At 35.0% G+C, this 21,234-nt stretch overlaps 1 protein-coding gene across 1 annotated transcript; it reads left to right on the top strand.

Annotated features, from left to right (window-relative positions):
• The first annotated feature begins 17,866 nt into the window (after positions 1-17,866).
• Positions 17,867-20,831, top strand: LOC103430685 (probable protein phosphatase 2C 39). The gene is made up of 5 exons (XM_008368839.4): positions 17,867-18,302; positions 19,230-19,475; positions 19,626-19,902; positions 20,205-20,359; positions 20,461-20,831. The coding sequence occupies exons 1-5, from the start codon at positions 18,270-18,272 to the stop codon at positions 20,596-20,598; spliced, it is 849 nt and encodes a 282-aa protein (XP_008367061.3). The 5' UTR covers positions 17,867-18,269; the 3' UTR covers positions 20,599-20,831.
• The last annotated feature ends 403 nt before the right edge of the window (positions 20,832-21,234 follow it).

The following is a 21,234-nucleotide window of genomic DNA, read 5'->3' as shown; positions in this document are numbered from 1 at the left end:
GCATTACTTGTTGGGCAAGTGACATCTTTTGGTGGAGAGGAGACTTCATTTTCCCATCTTTTGGTGAAAACAAGGAACTTAGAAGTCTTTGGAGCATCAGACTTGATAGAACCACCATGAAGAGATTGATTGTGCAATTAAAAAGGCTGCTGTTGTTCAACTTTGAATGGTTCAACTCCGTTTTTTGTTTGCTGGTTTCATAACAGTGATTGCAGTTGTTCTTCCAATCTCAAACTAGGTTACCCCAGTTAAGATTGAGGGGGAGTATTAAGGGTAAAAATGTAATACAGTTAGTAATATAGTTAGGTAGTTAGTATTTGGTTAAAATAATTAGGATTTCTATATAAACAGTATGTGTAATCTTCATTTGATAAGTGAATACAAAATCTATTTCTCTCTCAAAACTCTTTTTCCCTCATATCTCTTTGTTCATCTTTCTGTTCATCATTTCTCCTTGTTTTTCCCTTCAATCCACAACCATTGCAATGTAGTTAACACTAATATCCTTGTATTAAAGAAAAATATTTTGATTGGGCTAAATATCAAACACCTGTTGCATGCTATCAAAATGTTAAAAACCCTGTAAGTTTAGATGTGAAAAACGAAAATGGGTTCTCTCTTGTATGATTCATGGGTAAAACTTCGGAAATTTTTGGGAAAGACTGAGGAAACGGAATGGAGGTTGCGGAAGTGGGGCTCCGTTTCAAACCTCGAGAGAGGACATCAGCGGAATGAAAACCTCCATCACAGCTATGTCACTATGTGGTGGTGAAATTGTCCCTCCAAACTGTTAAATTCCACAGCAAAAGCAAACTGTTTTTACTCATAGTTCCTCCTCTACAGCAGCAAATCCCAACAATTTAAAGCTTAGAAAATACCAAAGAGAGAGAAGGAAGACGATGTTGGTTCAGGTGGGACGCCAAGGGACTCGCCCCACCTCTCCGAGATGGCGGTAGCTCAGCAGCTCCCCACTAGTCTCTGTGCCGCCCTCACCTACTTCATCGGCGTCAGTTCATTTCAGTCTTTCGCATTTCATTGCTCCTCTCTGGTTTTTGGTAGATGATACAAAATTTCGATCTTTTTATTTGTAAATTAATGGGGAATTAATGTTGAATTTCCAACAAAAACACAGGTATTAGCTGTCACGCCTCGATCCCAAAATAGGTCTAGTATTAACATGTGGCATTGCATGTAAGGAGGTGAGGAAATATGAACAAGATACACCAAGGAATTTTGATACTAAAATTAACAATAAAGTAAGCTGGTCAAGTCTCTCCCACAACATTTACAACTACTATACCATAGAATGCACTCACTAGTGTATACAATGCCCGTATGCTCCTAAAAATGGTAAACCAAAAGAAATACGAGGAATGGAACAAGGGTAACCTAGTCACTTCAAAGTCTCTGAACACTGCACTGTTACCTAGGAAGTGCCTCGTATCTACTAATCTTTGTCACTTGCACTCCACCGTGAGAATGGTGCACCGGACAAAGCAACAAATCGGATAAGCTGCCAAACTCGTGTGATTGACAATAATTTCACGTATGTGATAATCATAAAACAAGAACATCAATCATAGTTTATAAATATCAAATATAAATCCATGATTTATAATATCATAAACTGTTCATTGGAAATCCCGAAGGAGTCACTCAGACATTCATCCGTTTTTCTAAGTCAAATCACAAAAGCTCTCAAATCTCTAGTGCATAAATACGTTGAAAACCAGACTAGAGCAACATAATTAAGTCGAAGCCTACAACTCATAATATTTTTGCACCCTAGACCGGCCCAAAGAAACCTGAAGATTTCTAGGGATCTAGTTCCAGACCAGTAAAGGAAACTAGGAAGTGGGATTCCATACGAACTCAATGAAATCTGTAGGATGTAGGGTTCATGACCAACTCAACAAGATCGAATCAGAAATGGGATTCTAGATCAACAATGAAATCCAAACGAATGTGGGTTCTGGACCAACTCAAACGAAATCAAATAGGAAAATGGAATTTCGTACCAGCTCAACCGAATCCATCAAAGATAGGGTTCTGGACCACTCAACGGAACCATTTAGTAAATGGGATTCCGGATCACTTAACGAAATTCGAACGAAGTAGGGTTCCAAACCAACTCAACGGAACCGAATAGAGAGTGAGATTTCGGACCAACTCAACAAAATCCCGATAGAGTAGGGTTGGGTTCCAGACTAGTTCAACGGAACCTAAACGAAACTCGATTCCGAACCAACTCAACGAAACTGAGTAGCAAGAAGGATTTCGAACCAGCTCAAAAGAATCTACAGAGAACACGGTTTCAGACTAACTAAACAGAACCATGTAGAATTCTTGGAACTTAGTTTAAAGCAACTTGAAGGAACTAGACATGATACAAGTTCGATGTCACAACTATCCATGACAATGGGCTAATAGTAATCTACTAGCCTTCACATTTCACAAACATTTCAAATATGTATAGCAAACCACACTTCATACAAATAGATCAATGACTGAATTTAAAAGTTATAATTAGTAGATAACACATTTTGTAAATCTATGCCATATCCACTAAGTTACAAGTACATAAATTTTCAAGGTAATAACCATATCACATGTATTAGAGTCATTTACCTGAAGTTCGTGCTAAAGCACCCTAGCACAAGGATCAAAGTGCCATCACCCGATCATTCATGCCAAAGCACCCTAGTACAAGGATCAAAGTGCCATCACCCGATCAGCGCCTAGAACAAATCAATTCCGGTCTCACAATTCTAGTGAGAAACACACATTTCTAGGTTGTGCACGTCGACAATCAATAATGATTTGAGTCACATTGACTAAAAATCAACTCTCGGCAAAGGTCAACGGTAAGGTCAACAACTTTTGTAATTCAATCCGGAAGATCCGCGTATCGTGTTTCCTATTTGTACCTTCCTAAGAGCCTTATTATACTTTTACAACAACATATAAAAAATTCATGGCGCTCCGGCAATCAAATGCTCGGTTAGCCAGATTTGAACAGTAAAATTTAGAGACGAATTTTCACAGTAGCTCTACAATGACCCTTTCTTCATAGGGTTCTCGACTACGAGGACCAGTTCTTCTCCTTGCTCATTCTCGTTCCCGAAACTTAACCATAGGCACGTTATCGGAATTCGAGTTCTTGTTCTTCATCTGTTTGATGAATTGATTAATGGCTTTTAATTTTGTTCTGTTGTTTTCTGGGTCCTGTTTGTTTTCTGCTGCAGTTGCTTCATTTTTAGAATTGTTATACGGGTTAAGGAGGATGGATGTGAAGATAAAAGCTATGAGGAATGATGATGCTTGAGTGGACCAAGAGATGAAATTCATCATTATGGGGTGGAGAAGCGCCAAAGAATTCTTTCGGTTGTGTTTTTGGTATTGTCTCTCCTCCTGCTTGCTCATTTTGTTTGTCAATTTGATTGAAAACTTTCGATGTTCTTATCATGTGGTTGTTTGGTGAAATAGTTATAGGAAGATTTATGGAGTACTAAAGATTGATGGGTGTAAAGAGAGTTGTAGTTTTTAGACATGTGGTCTATTAACGTTTATAGTATAGACTCTTAGACACTCTGTAGTTGGGAATTTGTGTATCTTTTCTGGGTTGCAATAGATGAACTACTCAAAAGGAAAGGAAATGTTTCAGGATGATGGTACATGACTTGCACACTGAACGAAGGTGCACCAAGGTGATAAGAGCATATTTATGCAACTTAATTAGCTTGTTTTCTTGCATTTTCATAGCTAGTTTATGTTTATTATAGTGTTTTAAGCTATTTTTGTGTGTTTTCAGGTCCTAATGACAAAGTTGGCAAGAAAATGCAATTTGGAGCAATTTGGAGCAGTTTTGGGCCAAGTATGGATAACACATGCATGGAGCAAGGTGGATGGACTTTTTTGAAGTTCAAGAGGCTAAGAATGTGTTGAAAAGATGAAGAAAATGAATTCAAGACAAATAAGATAAGGATTCAGCTAAAAAGAATGAACATTATCCAAAACCTTATCCAACCTTATCTTATCCAAACTAACCTTATCTTATCTTATCCTAATTTTATCCTACCTTATCTCCAGCTGCAAGAGGAGTCCTTATCCTATTCTAAATCATTCCCATCTGAATTTAGGAGTCCTAATCCATCTAAACACATTAATTCTTTTCCTCCTTGGAATCTCATTAGAAGTATCTTTATTCCTTGATGCTTTGGAGTCCTAATTCTCTTCATACTCACCCTAGCCTTGCCTTACACTCTCCCTATAAATATAAAATACGGCAACACTCAGAAATCACCCACCATTCACCACAAATTTGCACCATACACAATCATATACATACATCCTTCTAGTGCCACAGCTATACAAGGAATGAGAAGAATGAGCCACCTGGAGCCGTGCTTGCCATTCAAGACGTTGGATTGTTGGAGTGTTTCTAGGTGTATTCTATCCGTTGTTTCAATGTTTAAATTTAATTATCTTTGTTTAATTGCAAACATGAGGAGCTAAACTCGTTTTAGCTAGGGGGAATTCAAAGCCATGAACATATTTGCAATATGAATTGATTACTTCCAGTTGTGATTTCATGAATCGTGAATGCAATTTACTTAACTATTTGATTCATAACTTATTCTTGTTTGTTGATTAAGGGTGCACACTTAGTTTGCATGCAGGGATTTGATGCTATAATATAAGGGAATTTCACCTAATAGTTATAAACTTATATTCACAAGTAGTAGAGGTTGCTAGTCACAATCGTGTTAAGTGAATTCCTGGCAGGAGTATCATGCTGTCATAGTTACGAATGCCTTGTCAATACTTATGATTTTCACAAAGCTTAATGATCTTTGATTGTATCTCTATTATGCTGTTCATGTAGGGAACTATTGAATAATAATTTGGTTGTCGATGCGTTGTCCATCCAATTCAATGACTTAAGGAAAATCTGAGGGTTAATTAGTGCTGTTCACGGTTAATCTGGGGCGTTGAGGTTCATGGTTTATTGGAAAAGCAACTGGAAATCGATTTGTATGCAAGTGTGTCATGTGTGGAGAAGAACCCTCTAGCTAGCCAATCACCCATATTTTCCCCCAAATTCGTGCTAAATTTGCTTAAGTTTTTAATTTACTTGTCTTTACTTTAAATTCGTCAAAAACCTAATCCCCTTTACTTTGATGTGTCAAGTTAGTTAGAATCTGTCCAATTTTGTGTTTTTAAGGGGTTTTAAGTGTTTTGAGTCAAGTTAAAATCAATTTTCGTCCAATTCACCCTCTAGTGTCTAGTTGGAATCTATTTGATTGTTCTGTGATGTTTTGAGTCTTTTTAGTTTGTTTTGAGTTCATAAGAGTTCAGTTTAGTGTTTTCAAGCCTAGTTAAGTGTTTTTTAGTTAAATTTGAGTAGATTAGCATCCCTCCTAATCCCCGGCCTATAACGATCCCTACTTACATCTTTACTACAATTGTCAATAAGAGGGTTTAATTTGAGTGCTAATTTCACATCACAAGGTTAGTACCTTCCTCTTTTGCATTTCTTCTAATGGTGTTTATTTTGTCACTGCTCCAGTTGATGCGGAGAGGCATGCCATAGACTTTATGGAAGCTGTCAAAAAGCTTCAACTGTAGTTTATTAGTTTGCAACGTGAGGATGAACTAATGAAGTCTGAACAACTAAGAAAGCTCAGTATTGTTTAGCTTGTCCTTAGACTACTAATCATTGTTTCCTTAATGTCAGTGCATTTTATTTTTGTAGGAGATTGGTGCAATGGAAGAGGAGTAGATGATAAAGAACGAGATCATCAAGAAGCATGAAAGGTTGATCCAAGGGCGGAAGAATGAGCTGAAAGACCAATTACACAAGCACAACATTGAGCTTGAAAGGGTTTAGTTACTTGAGCAATGTGATAGGAGTAATGAAGGTTCACCATCTTATAATAGGTGTAAAGCACCATATTAGAATGATGAGTAGATAAGGTTGGGGAGGATATGGAATCCGGATCCTCTTTGTGAGGATCCCAGAGATCCGTGAATCGTGTTCGTTCATCGTACATCGTACAGTCAAAAATCATTTTAAATATTTTTATTTAAAATTAAGAGTTAATCTCAGTTTATTACCCTGAAGTTTCTTGGTTTTAACATTTGGTACATGAAGTTTTTTTCATCCCAGAGTGGTACCTGAAGTCATAATTTTGGGACACTTTCATACATCCGTTAAGGTTGCTGTTAAATCAACTGTTAACTGATGATGTGGCATCTACGTGGACAATGACGAGGCGCCACGTGTCAATATGGGTCCACATAAATATTAAAATTTAAAAAAAAACTTCAAAAATAAAAAATAAAAAATTAGGTTGTCTTCTACCTCCCCCATTCGTCCGTCCATTGTCCCTCAGTTCTCCAACTCCACTCCTACCTTTCGATTTTTTTTTCTCCAGTGCATACATGAATTGGGAAGCAAAGGCACAAAAGATTTTTCCGATGCTCCTCTCCACTACTGGTTTTCGATTCTCTTGACACATGTCCCTCCCCTGATCCCTCTGTACCCAACCTACTCCATCTCCACCTTCTTCACTTCCCATCCTTTCTTTCTCTCCACTATTCCCACCTTTGCAAAAACCCTAATCCCCAAAAAATTTCAATTTTCAGAAAAATTGAGCAAACCCAGCATGAAAAACCCTAATCCTTAAAATCTTTCTGACCCATTCAACTTTGACTTCGATTTCTCACCATTGCGGCCGAACTCCAAACCAAATGGCGACGGCGGATTCCGACGATATGGGGGTGCTCGGAGAGGTGGTGGCATCCTCTACTGTGTTGATGAGACGACATTGTGTTGGGCATGCGATGGGAAGGTTCAAAATGAACAACCTCACGAGCAAACATCAAAGGGTTCCCTTGTCCTCCAACATGCCCAATTTTTAGTTTATGATTTGCAGAAGCTATTGTGTAATTGGATTGTGTTTGACTTTTTGAGTTTGATTTGCATGTGGCAGCTGGATAATTGGGTTTTGCTTGAATTTTTCAGTTTGGGGTAGGATTTGCAGGAGGCAGTTGTGTTTTCTTTGTTGAATTAGAAGATTAGCGTTGTTCATGATTTGCCTAAAGCCTATTCTTTCACCTAGAAGATTAGTTTGTTGAAACGATAAAACATTCAAAATGATTTTTTATTTTTTTATTTTTCAAAATTTTTTTTTTAATATTTACGTGGCTCATATTGACATGTGACGCTTAGTCACTGTCCACATAGATGCCACATCACTAGTTAACTACTGATTTAACAGCAAACTTAACGGATGAATGAAAGTGTCCCAAAATTATGACTTTAGGTACCATTATGGGATGAAAAAAACTTAATGTACTAAATATTGAAAACCAAGAAATTTAAGGTAGTAAAATGAGATTAACCCTAAAATTAAACACAAACAGTACTTGACAAAAATTGACCATACAATATACGATTAACGGACACTATTCACGAATCCCTAGGATCCTCACCAAAAGGATTCAGAGAGGATCATGTTGGGATGATATGTATGTTAGTTATGTGCAGTGCTGAATTAGCACTTTTAGTTAGATTCTATCATTTTAAATTTTTTTTTTTTAAAGTTAGATTATGTTATTTACGTATAAATCCATTTTGTACATCTCATTTTCATTATAATGAAATACAGTTTCACAAATCTACTATCTCTCTACAATTCTTTCTTTCTCTAATACATTCCTTTTCTTCATCTTTGTCATACTTTCTACATGGTATCTTTGTCGGAGTCCACTGACGTTGATCCTATGCTTCCGAGTTCTTGATTTTCTTGCATTTTCTCTCTTACCAAACATATCTTAACCTGGCAATTTCCTCTGTTCTCTTCTGATCTCTAGTGCCTTCGTCTCTCTACAATGCACTACTACAATATTAGCTTTAAGTGTCGGATGATGGTGGCGGTTAATAAGCCATAATGTCGGATAAAAGATTTCCAACGCATCATTTACTTAGTGTTGGATAAAAGTGAATTTCTGTCGGATATAACCGACAGAAATTCCTGTCGGATATAACTGACAGAAATTATTTTCTGTCGGATTAAACCAACATAAAATTACTATAACCGCCAGTATTTGTGATTTTTTTTAAAAAAATATTTTGTATATATTCTGTCGGTTTTGAAGTTAATGGTGACGGTTATAACCGACAGAAATTGACTATTTTATTATTTTTACGCCAAAAGTTTTTCAATTTGTTGTTTATTCAGATTTCTTTCTCTTCTACATCTTCAATCCTCAATCTTCAATCTTCATCTTCAATGTTCAATCCTTTTCTTCTCTTCATCTTCAATCTTTTTGTTCTCTTCATCTCACAGTAAGTTTTTCATTTCTTTTGCTTCCATACTTTTTATCTTCGATTTCTTTCTTCATCAAGCACTTCATCTTTTTCTTCTCGATGTGCCCACTCCGAATTCACCTTCTGCTTTCTACTATTTTAATACATTTCCTTCAATAGTTGTATTTTGTACAAATATGTGAAATCACGTTTATCCTTAGTATTTACAATAGTGGTTTCATATTTAGGTGAAACATATCTTAAGGACCTCTGAGACCCGCAATAATGTTTTGACGCAATGACATGAATGTGAGTGGGTTTTTTGCTTTTACAAAGTATCATTATATATAGTTTCCTTGCTATATATTTTAAGATGTGACATGTCATTTTTAGCTTAAGTAACCATTGCGTACATATTATTTGTTCATTATTACATGTTAGCATGGTGTCACTTGATTTGTATTATCCAGGCTAAGGACCAACCTATGTGTTTGTTCGCATGCACCATTACATTTGCTTTGGATCTAGAGTAAGGTGGCAGCCTATGTGTATGTAAGCGCGTAGTGCTAGCTACACGCGGTAGTAGTACTAGAATGTAAAGCCTACGCCTAGCATGTTCATGTAGTTACTTTTACAGTTCTACATGACTTGTGTGTTTACATAGATTTTGAGCATTGAATTTATTCACGATAATTCCTGTATAAGTTGTCACAGCCCATCCCGAAATTTCATTTATCGTTGATGTGAATTGACGGAATTGCCCTTAAAGGTTGCTAAGGTATGTGTGACTTATTTATTTGAATAAAACATACTTACCTAAGTTTTTGGAAAGTTAAGTTGGATTAAAAATTATGTGCATTTTGTGTGGTTAGGGTCTTAGGAGGACCACACATCACCTAAAGTACTTGTCTCTCTTCCGTGGACTTCCTCTCTGTCTCCCCTCTCGGTTTCTTCTTCCCGGGCATTGTGCACGTACGGACAAAGGTGGAACTTGCTCATTTCTTCTCAGATCGAGACTGAAAAGGTAAGTTTTAGAATCCTTGCAAGCTTGTGAGTTTGTTGGTACCATTTTTTAAACTTAGAACCTTCGAAATCATTGTGAAACCCTAACCCTGAAAATGTGCAATGTTCATGCACACGTTATATTGAACGTTTCAGGAGGTTACAAGCTTGTAGGAAGCTTTGGGACACTCCTACGAAGCTCGGAGAAGAAGAATCGAAGGATTTAGACGTAAGGATCCCTAGTTTTTCTAATCCCCGAATTGGTCACTATTCACGAACTTTTAAACCCTTAAGTTTTTGTGAATTTTAGGACCATAGCAAGCTCTAGGAGGTTCTCACGAAGCTCGGAGTGCTTTGTTGGACATGTTTTGACGTCGGGATCACGTGGTTCGAAGGTGGCCAGTTTTGGTAGAAATTTCCCGACGAGTTTTCGAAGGATTTGGAAGTTTTAAAAGGTATAGCCTTCTTCCTCTCGTGATTTGTGACATTTTGGTGAAAAATTCGTGGAAAATGGTGCAAAATCGAGCGAGAAAAAGGCATTTACAAGTTACCCAGTTTTCCAGCGCCGACGAGATTTTCCGGCGTCTGGAGGTAGGAGATGACGCGTGTGGGGGTGCGTAGCACCGTGCCTTTCCCGACTTGTGGGGGTGCGTGCGGCGTTGAAAAATTATTCTAAAAATATCTTGATGTCCGTGATGTCGAGTAGGTCACTGTGGTATATTCATATACCCAAATTGAGCATCGTTTGAGAAGTTATTATGTATTGTTGGTTATGTGCTTTAAAATAATGTTTTTATAGTTGTCTCGCATATAGGTGAGACCTATCCCGAGGACGAGCGCATTCAAGGGCGTCACGGGGGTTACGACCCTTCGACTTACCAGTGAGTAGGCAGTTATTTTCTATATATATCTATATACTACTGACTTTTCCCATAAATTGAATTCAAATAATAATATGTTTTAAAATGCCATGCATACATATTATATGAAATATATGAACTAGTATTTGATGCATATATGTTAAATGGTGTTGTGGACGCACATGTGAGTATCAGGTGAGTTTTATGTTGTTCATGTGATTTATTGATGATGTGAATTGTGTTGAGAGCTCATAACCTGCACCCCTGGTGTTAGTGCTTATATTATTCACCCTGCACCACACGCTCACCTTGGATCCAAGTAGGTGCATGTCGTACAAACCACTAGAGGTGGTTCCGACATGTCGTACAGACCATTAGAGGTGGTTCCGACTTGTAGGTGACTTTAGATTATTATACAACTGTTGATGAGAGAAACACTAGAGCATATTCTTACATGATTCTTGTCGTACAGACTACTTCAGATAGTTCCGACTTATGTGCAGAGTAGTGTCGTACAGGTCACAGTTGGTGACTCCGGCTGGATTGGATATTGAGCAATAGAATTAGCCGTACAGGACAAATGCAGGGTCTCCGGTTGATTCCTTATTTCACCTGTTATATTGATGCATCATTATTATGTTTTGAAGCATAACATGGCATATTTTCCTTAAAAGTGTTAAAGATTTGTGATTTGAGTTATTTGCTATTATATATGGTTATATATATACTATTTTTTGGGAAATTATACAGATTTTACAGCGAGGGGTTAGAAGTGTTATTAAATGAAATATTTTCAAAAAGCTTTGTTTTACTGACCCACTCAATCTTGTTTTGCGCCCCTCCAGGTTCTAGTTAGCAGTGTTGGTGGCTCACGAGGATTTCCATGGTGTTCTGACAGACTACTTAAATGTAGAACTCACCTTCAAGTGTTGTAATTTAGTAATGGTTCTACTTGACTGCACCTAGTACTTACGCTCTGATTATGTGTGTTTCACACTTAAACTCACTCTAGCATGTTAGTTGGATATTACTGCTAATAGTTGGTTTTTATTCCTTCGTATTTCTTTTACCTTTTTGCTTCCGCGTCTCACTTTTGGTTACGTCACGCCCACGTGACGGCCAGCACGCCTTGATTTTAGGGTCGGGGTGTGTCATAAGTACTCCATATCCATTGACTTTATCAATCGGGTATTATATAGTTTACTCTATAAGTATGTTTATCAGAAACTATATCTTTTTATAGCGAGAGGTTACAACCTTTTCAAATGACGGTTTTACAAATTTTATTTTTTTATAGGCCCAGTCACCTTTGTTTTTCGTCTCTCTAGGACTTAGTGGTAGTGCTCTTGTGACGACAAGGATTTCTGGTAAACGCTGACATGTCCAAGGTTTCTCCTTTCAATATAATCATTATTTGTACTGCAATTACACTTATGCTCTAACATTACATGTGTAACAAGAGTTCGACCTCACTCACATGCGCACTTTAGCATTAATTACTTTAGGTTTTCATTTATTCGCACTTTTCATATCGCTATCACTTTATGGCTTCATCACCTTCTAGGTGTCGGCCAACACAGCTCGATTCAGGTGCCTAGGTAGGTTCATCACCTTTATATTTAATATATTTGTATCTATAGCTATATATTGTATAACATATTTTTTATTTTTTAATTTGCAACTATTTTTTTACTCTGTACCAATTATTTTATATTTTAATTTCTGCATGTTGCAATCCTATTAGTTTAGGAATGTGATTGTGTAAATCCTATCACATATGGGATATCCTTAGTGGATTTTACTATATCTCTTAGACTAAATATTATCCTATTGGGGTAATGAATTTACCTTTCTTCCTACTATAAATAAATGCACAATGAGGTGGAATAACACCCACCTCACCTAAACCCAAACCCAAACCCAAATCCATACCCTAAACCCTATACCCTATACCCTAACGCTATAACCTGACCCTTGAACCCTAAACCCTAACCCTACACCCTAAACTATAGCCCCAAACCCTAAATCTTATAAACCTTAAACCCTATAAACCTAAAACCCTAAACTCTAATACATTAATGAAAAAAATATAAGTTAAAAAATTCATATAAAATAGGAGAAAAATATAAGTTATTAAGCAATAAATTTATATATATGGTGTATTCAACAATATATGAGGTGATAAAAAATTATATTTATTTGTTATAAATGACCTCAAACTCTCATATTTCAAGGAAAATTCTTTTGTGCAGTTGCCTATGTACATAATTCAGTAATTCTATCCATCCTACTTCTTGTGTTTACACTCATGGATACAGCAACTTCCACAAGAATTCCTCTCAAAACAAAGGATAAAACTATTTTTTAAGATTGAACTATGCATCATTACACACAAATTCTCGACCACTAAATTCTGTAAGATTGAACTATTTTTATATGTCCAGTCTCTATCTTATCCCTAAACTGACAAATAATGCCTGAAAGAGTAGTTTTGAAAAGAAATTTTTTGAAAAGGCATTAATAAATTTAATAATCATGTGACTCTATGAGTATTTTCGGTTCTAAAAAGATAAACTGCTATAGGCTAATTATTTTATAAAAAGGCATATTTGAATTTGTCTCCTAAACTTGTATAGAACTGTTAATTTTCCTCCTGAACTTTTATTTTAGCTAATTACCCCTTGAATTTTTATAATTAGTTAATTTCCCCTTGAACTTTAAGTTTAGCCAATTACCTCTCCGAACTTTTTTATAAATAGCTAATTCCCACCCCCCCCCTGCGCTAGATTTTTAAAAATTCCATCCAATATTTTATCCATTTTGATCACGGGACAACACATGACAACTGTATGAGGACAAAAAAAATGAAAAAACTAGATGAAATTTTTTAAATATAACGCTGTGGAATTGAATATTTATAACATTTTAAGGGTAGTCAATTAAAGTTAAAATTCAAAAGAAAAATTAACTAATTATAAAAATTCAGATGACTAAAATTAAAATTCAAAAGAAAATTTGACACTTTTATACAAGTTCAGAGGTCCATCGACGAATACCTCATATTTAAACTGCAAAATTTTTTGTCAAATCCAATGTTGACTAACTATAAAAAGCCTAAATCCTAACGTTGCGTGTCACTAATGCACGCGACCCAGTTACGCGTCATTGTATTCGCTGTTTCGCCTGCTCCCACCTGCGTTATTTATTTTTAATTTTCTCATTTATCCCAACGAATCAAAGGATAAAATAAATATATGAAGAGAAAAAAAAAACAAAAGATGGTAAATGCTCTATGGAGCACAAAGTTGTCCGGTCATTTTTAAGTTTTTTTAGTTCATCATTTATATATTACTTACGTAAAATACACTCATATAAAAAATCAGAAGCTCTTTAATTAATTGTGAATATTATATTATTTATCGACAATGCTATGTTCTTTTGATTTATAAGGTCAGCATTAAAGGAGGAGGATGTATCGTATATGAAGTTTGATGAATTTTGCTCAACTCTTGAATACACGTGAATTCATTCAAGAAAAAAAAAAAAACCTCTCAAATTCAGATGTATTCAATATATAATTTTATGGAGTGCATAAAAGTATATTATATAAAATGTCTACAAAAGTCTGATGAGTTTATTTTAAAGGATTTTAAAAAGTCATAGACTTTTATAGGCGTTTAGGTCATATTCGTTTTAAGATTTTGATGAACCTTCATAGATTTTGATGCTCCTTCACCCACCATGATGGAAAGAGGATCACTATTGCCAGTCTTAATACCACTATGTCCCCCATCATCTCCATTATATCACTTCTACCACCACCTTGTCATACCCATCATCATCGAAAACCTCCTACACCCATCACCCCCACCCCACCCCACCCTCATTCCTGCACTACCCCTAACACCACATTGGAAACACACGACTTACAAGAATTAGGAATAAAATAGTATAATGCTCATGAGTTAAGGATTATTTCACATGTCTAATAATTTTGGTCATAGCAAAAAAAAAAAAAAAAATTTACAGAAATGTAGCCTTACCTTGTCCTAATTGGTTTTTCAGTAAAAAATAAAAATATATAATTATTACAAAATTTGTTCAATTCTTTTTTACTTCTACAAAAGTGTAGCATTAAACTCTCAAAAGTAGAAGTCCAGCATTAAAAAGTTTGTGGGTTTTATTTCTTTTTGAGTTCTACAAAAGTCTAGCATTAAACTCTCAAAAGTAGAAGTTTAGCATTAAAAAGTTTATGGGTTTTATAGAGTTTTTAATAGTAAGTATACGAAATCTATAAAAGTTTATCACATAAAAAAAAAGATTTAATACATAAAACCCCTCAATCTTTTAGTGTTATTTTAAATTGGTCTCAACTTTTTTAAATATTCCAAATAAGTACACAGCCTATTGAAATGTCATATTCGTTAAGTCCCAGTTAATTTTTTCCGTTAAATATACATGTGGCAACAATGAGTTCCACTTATTTGCTTACTTGGACACTAAAATAATAATAAAAATAACTTTTAAAAAGGTTTTCAGGTAGTAAAACTTTCGGTTCTTCTTTGTGGTTGGTGAAGATAGGGGTGGCCACATCATGGCAAACCATATCATTTCAACAACCTCTAGGACCTTCTTCTCGATGTTAATGGCTTGAGTTGTAGGGTGGATTTTGTGGTTGTGCATTGGGTTTTGAGGTAAAGGCCTAAAGAGGGGGGGTGGGGGGTGGCCATTACTTGGTGGAGGCCATTCTTCCATGACCTTCTATTGATGTTGGAGATAAAGTAAACCCTATTTAATTTAACAGAAATTTAATTGCGGCTTAACGGATGTAACATTTTCAATAGGTTAATTACTTGTTTGGAATGTTTAAAAAATGTTGAGACCAATGTAAAATGACACTATAAGGTTGGGGAGTTTTTAGGTACTTAACCCTAAAAAAATGCAAAAATCTATATCAATCTGAATACAATACACCCTCTTAGTTATTATGGAAGCGGGTCTAAGCTAATGGTTAGCTAAGTTAATTGGTTAGCGCATGAGGGTTCATGATACTAATTACTTTTTTTTAATACCATACTACATCATGGCATGATCTTCCAATTAACATACTGTCAGATAAATTCAGCTTTAAGTAAGATAAGCATCCCATTTTTTATTTCAAATACTACAATATACTAAATATAGGGAGAATAAATTGGTATTAAATTTTCTATTTACGAATTCAAACCTAAAATCTCTCACTTACGAGTGAAGAATAATAAAAAAAAAATACAACTAAGCTATAGTACTAAGTGACATATAAATCTTTTAACATGAATGAGTTAAATCACTAACTGAGGTCGCGATTTCTATCGCTTGGCATATCGTGTTCTACAAAATATGGAATAATAGAGTTAATCTTAAAAATTGTATAAAATAAGGGGTAAATTACTGATTAGGACTTTCTTCTTCAACTTATTACGTAATGGGTTCAACACTACTTTTTCGTGTAGTTTGGACTTTTAAGTAGGATTCCACCGAAGTGTCTTTTTTTTCTACCTACATTATAATTTCATCTACCTTAAAAAGTAAAAAGAAATAGAAATGTTATTTTTCCGTACACTATTATTCTTAAAAGGAAAAATTAGTATCCGATCCCTAGTTCTTACTGTTCATTGACTAAGACCTTATTAGTTCTCAAATTTTGATTCAAGTCCCTATCATTAATGTGATAATGAATTTACATGTTTATTATATAATTTTTAATATAAAAATTAGTAATTAATTTAGGGTTTAATACTCACACCTCTATTAAACTTCTAATTAATTTTCAATTCAAACATTTCCAAAATAATAAAAAATTAAATTAAATTAAGTTTGTACCTATTAGTTTTTTTATATATATATATAAAGATTCTCAATTTTTTTTAATATTAAATGTACCCATTCATATAATTTTTCAATTTTTTTAATCTTAAATGTACCCATTCTCAAATATATCAATTTGTTATATGTAAAATGTACCCTTTTTTTAATATAAAATCCATTCAAATTTTTTAATCCATGTTTAAACTTATATGGGTACATTCTTTTTCGTTGATTTGAGAATGTATCCATGTTTTGGTACAATAACTTTTTTTGTTAATTTTGGTTAATGTACCCATACATATATGTATATACACACACACACAATATAATAGAGAGTATAATATATATTTTATTATTTTAATCCCATAAATTATGGGTTTTATTTAAAATCTTATTAATATAAACAATTACAAATTTCAAATTTTAATTTTTAATTTAAAAATATAGTAACTTACATTATTACATTAATGTTAGGGACCTCAATCAAAAACTAAAAACTAACAAGGTTTCAATCAAAGAATATTGATAGCTAGGGACCGCATCCAAAGTGTCCCTTCTTAAAATAACCTTTAATATGTGAGTAAATTGTAGTAATAGTTCTTCAACTTTAATCAAATTGGAGCAATGATCCACCCACAATATCGGTTCAATATCCCTACAATTTCCCACCCACTATTATTCTTGGTTCGTCATCACCTGACTATTGGTTCAATATCGGTTTAATCAAATGTGAGTAAATTGTAACAATAGTCCTTTTTGGTTCGTTGTCCACCCACTATTTATTTCCCACCAACGAAGTCTCCTTTGACAATAATCTATCAACAAATGAATGACCATCCAACTACTTTGCCATTGTGATTATGCACTCCAATAATTACCATAGTATCCAATCATCATCAGTTGCTAGCTTCTTATACATTAACTGGAAAGGACATCTACACTTTCTCGTTCCAGAATTCCTTCTATCATCATCCTATATGTCTCTCTTTTTTATTTTTATTTTTACGAATTTGACTTACATATTGTCTATTCTTTTTCACACAATTGAATGTAATCTTAGAGCTCCTTATAGTGTTTAACGTCCAACCTATTATTTTTTTTCGGTGTCCAACCTATTATTATTTTTTCCACTGTTCTAAAAACCCCCGCCTAAGTGCTAGGCGGTTGGCCACCGTCTCGATTAATGCCTTGGCGTTTGAAAATTAAGAAAGGGCACCTAGACCTATTAAGGCACCCGCACAGACTCGCCTAGACACATGCCTAGGTTGCAACTCACTTAGATAGAAAATAGATTACTTTCCTTTTGCATTTTATTGTTTCCAATAAATTGTAAGAGACTTATTAAACACTTAAATAAACACACATTATATGTTTGCTCCCATGTTTTTATTATGTTCCAATACGTCATAATATATATGTCATTCTATTTTCTAGTTTATGATGAAATTATATATATATTAAGTATAAACAAACACTTATTTACACGAAATACAATAGATTTACTTAAATCCGCCTAAGCGCTAGGCCCCAACATTCTGCTCGACTAGCGCCTAACGTCGTTTAAAACCTTACTCTTTTGCATCTAACCTAGTACTATTATTATCCTTATCAATTATTTTACAGAATTGAATCCCATCCGGATCCACTTTGTGGGGATCCTAAGGATCTCTACATCTTAGCCCTTCATCGTATATCGTGCGGTAAGAAATCATTTAATTTTTTTTATTTAAAATTAAATACAAATAATATCTGACGAAAATTGATCCACGATATACGATAAATTGATAGGATGTGAGGATTCCTAGTATCCCCATAAAAAAATCAAGACAGCACCTTTTTTCTTATTTTACAAATGAACAAACTTATAATTATATATTTAATTAAAAATGAATGAAGTGATAACACATTAGGCTAGGAATAACAGTAATCTTATTAAATAAGGGATAAGAAAACAAGGAGCGGCGCGAACGCGTCATTGAGTAATGCAGAGAACAACACGGCATACAATTGGAAGAGAAAGGCTGGAAAACAGAGAGAGAGAGAGAGAGAGAAGAGAGGGCGTGTCAACACATCCATCATCCTCATTCCTCATTCTCATCCTCAACCCTTCTCACTTCTCTCTCCTCTCTCTCTCCTTGACTCTGGGTTTTGTCTCTCTTCCTCTGTTTTGTTGGCCAGTGTGTTAGAATTCCAAATTTTCCATCTTTCATTTTTTTTAAACAGATAAGGCTCACATCAGGAAAACCATGACCGGCAAAGAAATTCTCCATAAGATGAAGGTATGTTTTGCTACATTTACAGTAACTCTACTCCTCCATGTATTTGCTTTAATGGGTTTCAATTATTTTTCCAATTGGTTCACCGCTCTGTTCATCAATTGGCTTCTTTTGGCTTGCTCATAATGTCTTTCTGATCTGCAAATTTAGTTTTCATCCAAACCATATAGAGAAATTGTTTCATATCCTTGTGTTATGTATGTTATTAACAAAAACCCATATCTCTAAATCGTATTTATTTGTGTAATTTTTTTTTTCAAAATTGCAGTTTTAGATCTGTAACTGTACTGTTCCTCATTGCTCTCGCTACCTTGGGGTTTATGGATGGTGGAAGAAGAAAACCCTTTTATTTATCATTTTTTATTAAATCCCTCTTCCTTTTTCCTCCTGCTACTTGGGGTTTATGGGTATTGAAAGAACATTTCAGTTGGGAAGATAAAATGCAGCAGAAGCTTTTAGTGAAATCAATGAAGAAATAGGAGAATTCTAGACAGAACATTTATAGAAACTACTAAGTAAAGTAAAATCCATCTACTTTTTACATTGCCTTGCTTTGATTAATTTGTATTTGTGGAAGAGGGGGACAGGGCTTGAATTCATTGAACAGTCTGAACTGCTAAAGTTGAGTGGAAGTGATGGACTAGTTAAACTAATATAGATAATTGTTTGATGCTTTATTGGTAAGATGATTATTTAATGCCTGGCAATTAGAGTAGAAAACAAAGCTCGATTATTTTGTAACTAGCTTCTCAAAAAATGTATCCTTTCTCTCTCCCTCTCCCTCCCCCTTTCTCTCTCGTTTTGTCTTCTTAAAGTGATTACTTTTCAGCATACTCTTGCTGGTCTCGTATTAAAATTGGATATTCTGATATTATCTGTTTCATTTTTCCGGTTGAGAATCTAAATGTGAGTTTTTTTGGTTTGTTGCAGGAGAAAGTTTTAGGTCCATCAGACCCCGACTCTGGAAAAGGAAAGAGCAAGATGTCGCATCACATAACACATGGCTTCCACTTGGTAAAGGGAAAATCCCATCATCCTATGGAAGATTATGTTGTTGCGCAATTTAAGCACATCGATGACCACGAGCTTGGACTATTTGCAATATTTGATGGTCATTTGAGCCATGAAATTCCTGAGTACTTGCAGTCTAATCTCTTTAAGAATATTGTAGAAGAGGTAATGTATGCGGTAGTTGTTTGGTATTATGTTAGGTTTTTTACATGCTTTGATCTTGTAGTTGTTTGATAGCTCTTACACTTAAACTGTGTTACATATCAAATTTCAACGTCTCCATACTTTTTGGTGCTTGTTTTCCTTTTTCCCCAGCCTGATTTCTGGACAGAACCCAAGAAGGCAGTTGAAAGAGCATATCGTGTAACAGATGCTAACATTCTGGAGAAAGCAGTTGATTTGGGCAAAGGGGGTTCAACAGCAGTTACGGCCATTTTAATTGACTGCCAGAAGCTGGTGGTAGCCAATGTTGGGGATTCTCGAGCTATTATCTGCAAGAATGGTGTTGCTAAACAATTATCTGTTGATCACGAGCCTAGCACAGAAAGAGAAGATATCGAGAACAGAGGTGGTTTTGTATCAAACTTTCCAGGTGATAACATTTCTGATGATACAAACTAATGTGCTTGGAAACCACCCGGAGAAATATACTGTCTTTTAATACTACTTAAATTTTAAGTTGTTTGAGTTTTATGGGATTTGTTGTTCACTCGTTAAGTACACTAGCTTCGATTTTTGATTTGCGAGTTGTGACCTTAGGTGCTTGAGCATAGCTTCCATTGTTGAGATTGATCATAAAGCCTTATCAATTTATGGTTCTCTAGTTCTTGCCATTCTCATCACATCAATGCTTTCTTGTAGTAGTTTTTAATTTTGTGATTATGATGAATTCAGGGGACGTTCCACGGGTTGATGGGCAGTTGGCGGTAGCAAGAGCATTTGGCGACAAGAGCTTGAAGAAACATCTCAGTTCTGAACCTTATGTGATAATGGATTTAATAGATGATACCACAGAGTTCGTTGTCCTGGCAAGCGATGGACTATGGAAGGTTGGTTTATCTTAAATTTTGCAACTATATCTACTTACTGCAACATGTACTTAAATGGCAAAGCATTGGGCTTGAAATTTGTTTATGCAATTTGATGTCAGGTGATGACGAACCAAGAAGTTGTGGATTGTATCATACATATAAAGGATGCGCGGGCAGCAGCAAAGCGCCTTACTGAAGAGGCCGTCGATAGGAAGAGTTCTGATGATATTTCCTGTATAGTTGTAAGATTCCGGTGAATGCGTAATTTCTATGTCATATAATTGACCTTTTTCTTAATCATGTATTAGGTATGTTGTATTCGTAAACAGGCATTCAAGTGTGCTTCAAGTTTCTTGTACCCTTTACATTGTAGTTGAGAGGGTTTCATATAAAAGCTAGAACGAGGGTCTTGGAGTCAACACCTCCTGAAACTGACTATGTGCGGAAACATAATCTTTTACAAATCTTCAATCAAAATACAACTTTTTCACTGATGGGGCAATAAACAGGAAATAAAACATGTTTTCAATGTTCCCCTGGTGCCTGTCATTGTCTGTCCATTTTTTACTGAGAATTTTAACGAAAAGCACCTGGTATTATTCACTTTAACGAAAAACCATATTTTTACATTAAAAAGTCAATCCTGGTACTATTCACTTTACCCTTTATTTTGTCCTTATTATTAAAACTCAAAGTTTTCAAGCCTTTTTCATTAGTTTTCATTTTTTTAATTTATATTTGGAATAAAAGGTGGAGTGTATGGGTTGCAGTCATAATAAATTAGTACCAAATTAGCTGTACATGAGAATCACATGAAAGATCCCTTATTTATACGTGTGGGATTATTACATGTTTAGTAGTTTTTCAGTGATAAAATTCTATAGAGGATTTAG

This window comes from Malus domestica, chromosome 03 (assembly GCF_042453785.1).
Source record: "Malus domestica chromosome 03, GDT2T_hap1".
Classification (NCBI taxonomy): Eukaryota; Viridiplantae; Streptophyta; class Magnoliopsida; order Rosales; family Rosaceae; genus Malus; species Malus domestica.
The sequence above is the reverse complement of the archived record's forward strand: the minus strand, read 5'-3'. Positions and strand labels throughout refer to the sequence as shown.

Excerpts from the sequence above, each read along its gene's own strand:
- LOC103430685 (XM_008368839.4), top strand. The coding sequence starts at position 18,270 with ATGACCGGCAAAGAAATTCTCCATAAGATGAAG. Across the intron at positions 19,903-20,204 it reads TTTTGTATCAAACTTTCCAG|GGGACGTTCCACGGGTTGAT; the intron begins GTGATAACATTT and ends TGATGAATTCAG. Across the intron at positions 20,360-20,460 it reads CAAGCGATGGACTATGGAAG|GTGATGACGAACCAAGAAGT; the intron begins GTTGGTTTATCT and ends ATTTGATGTCAG.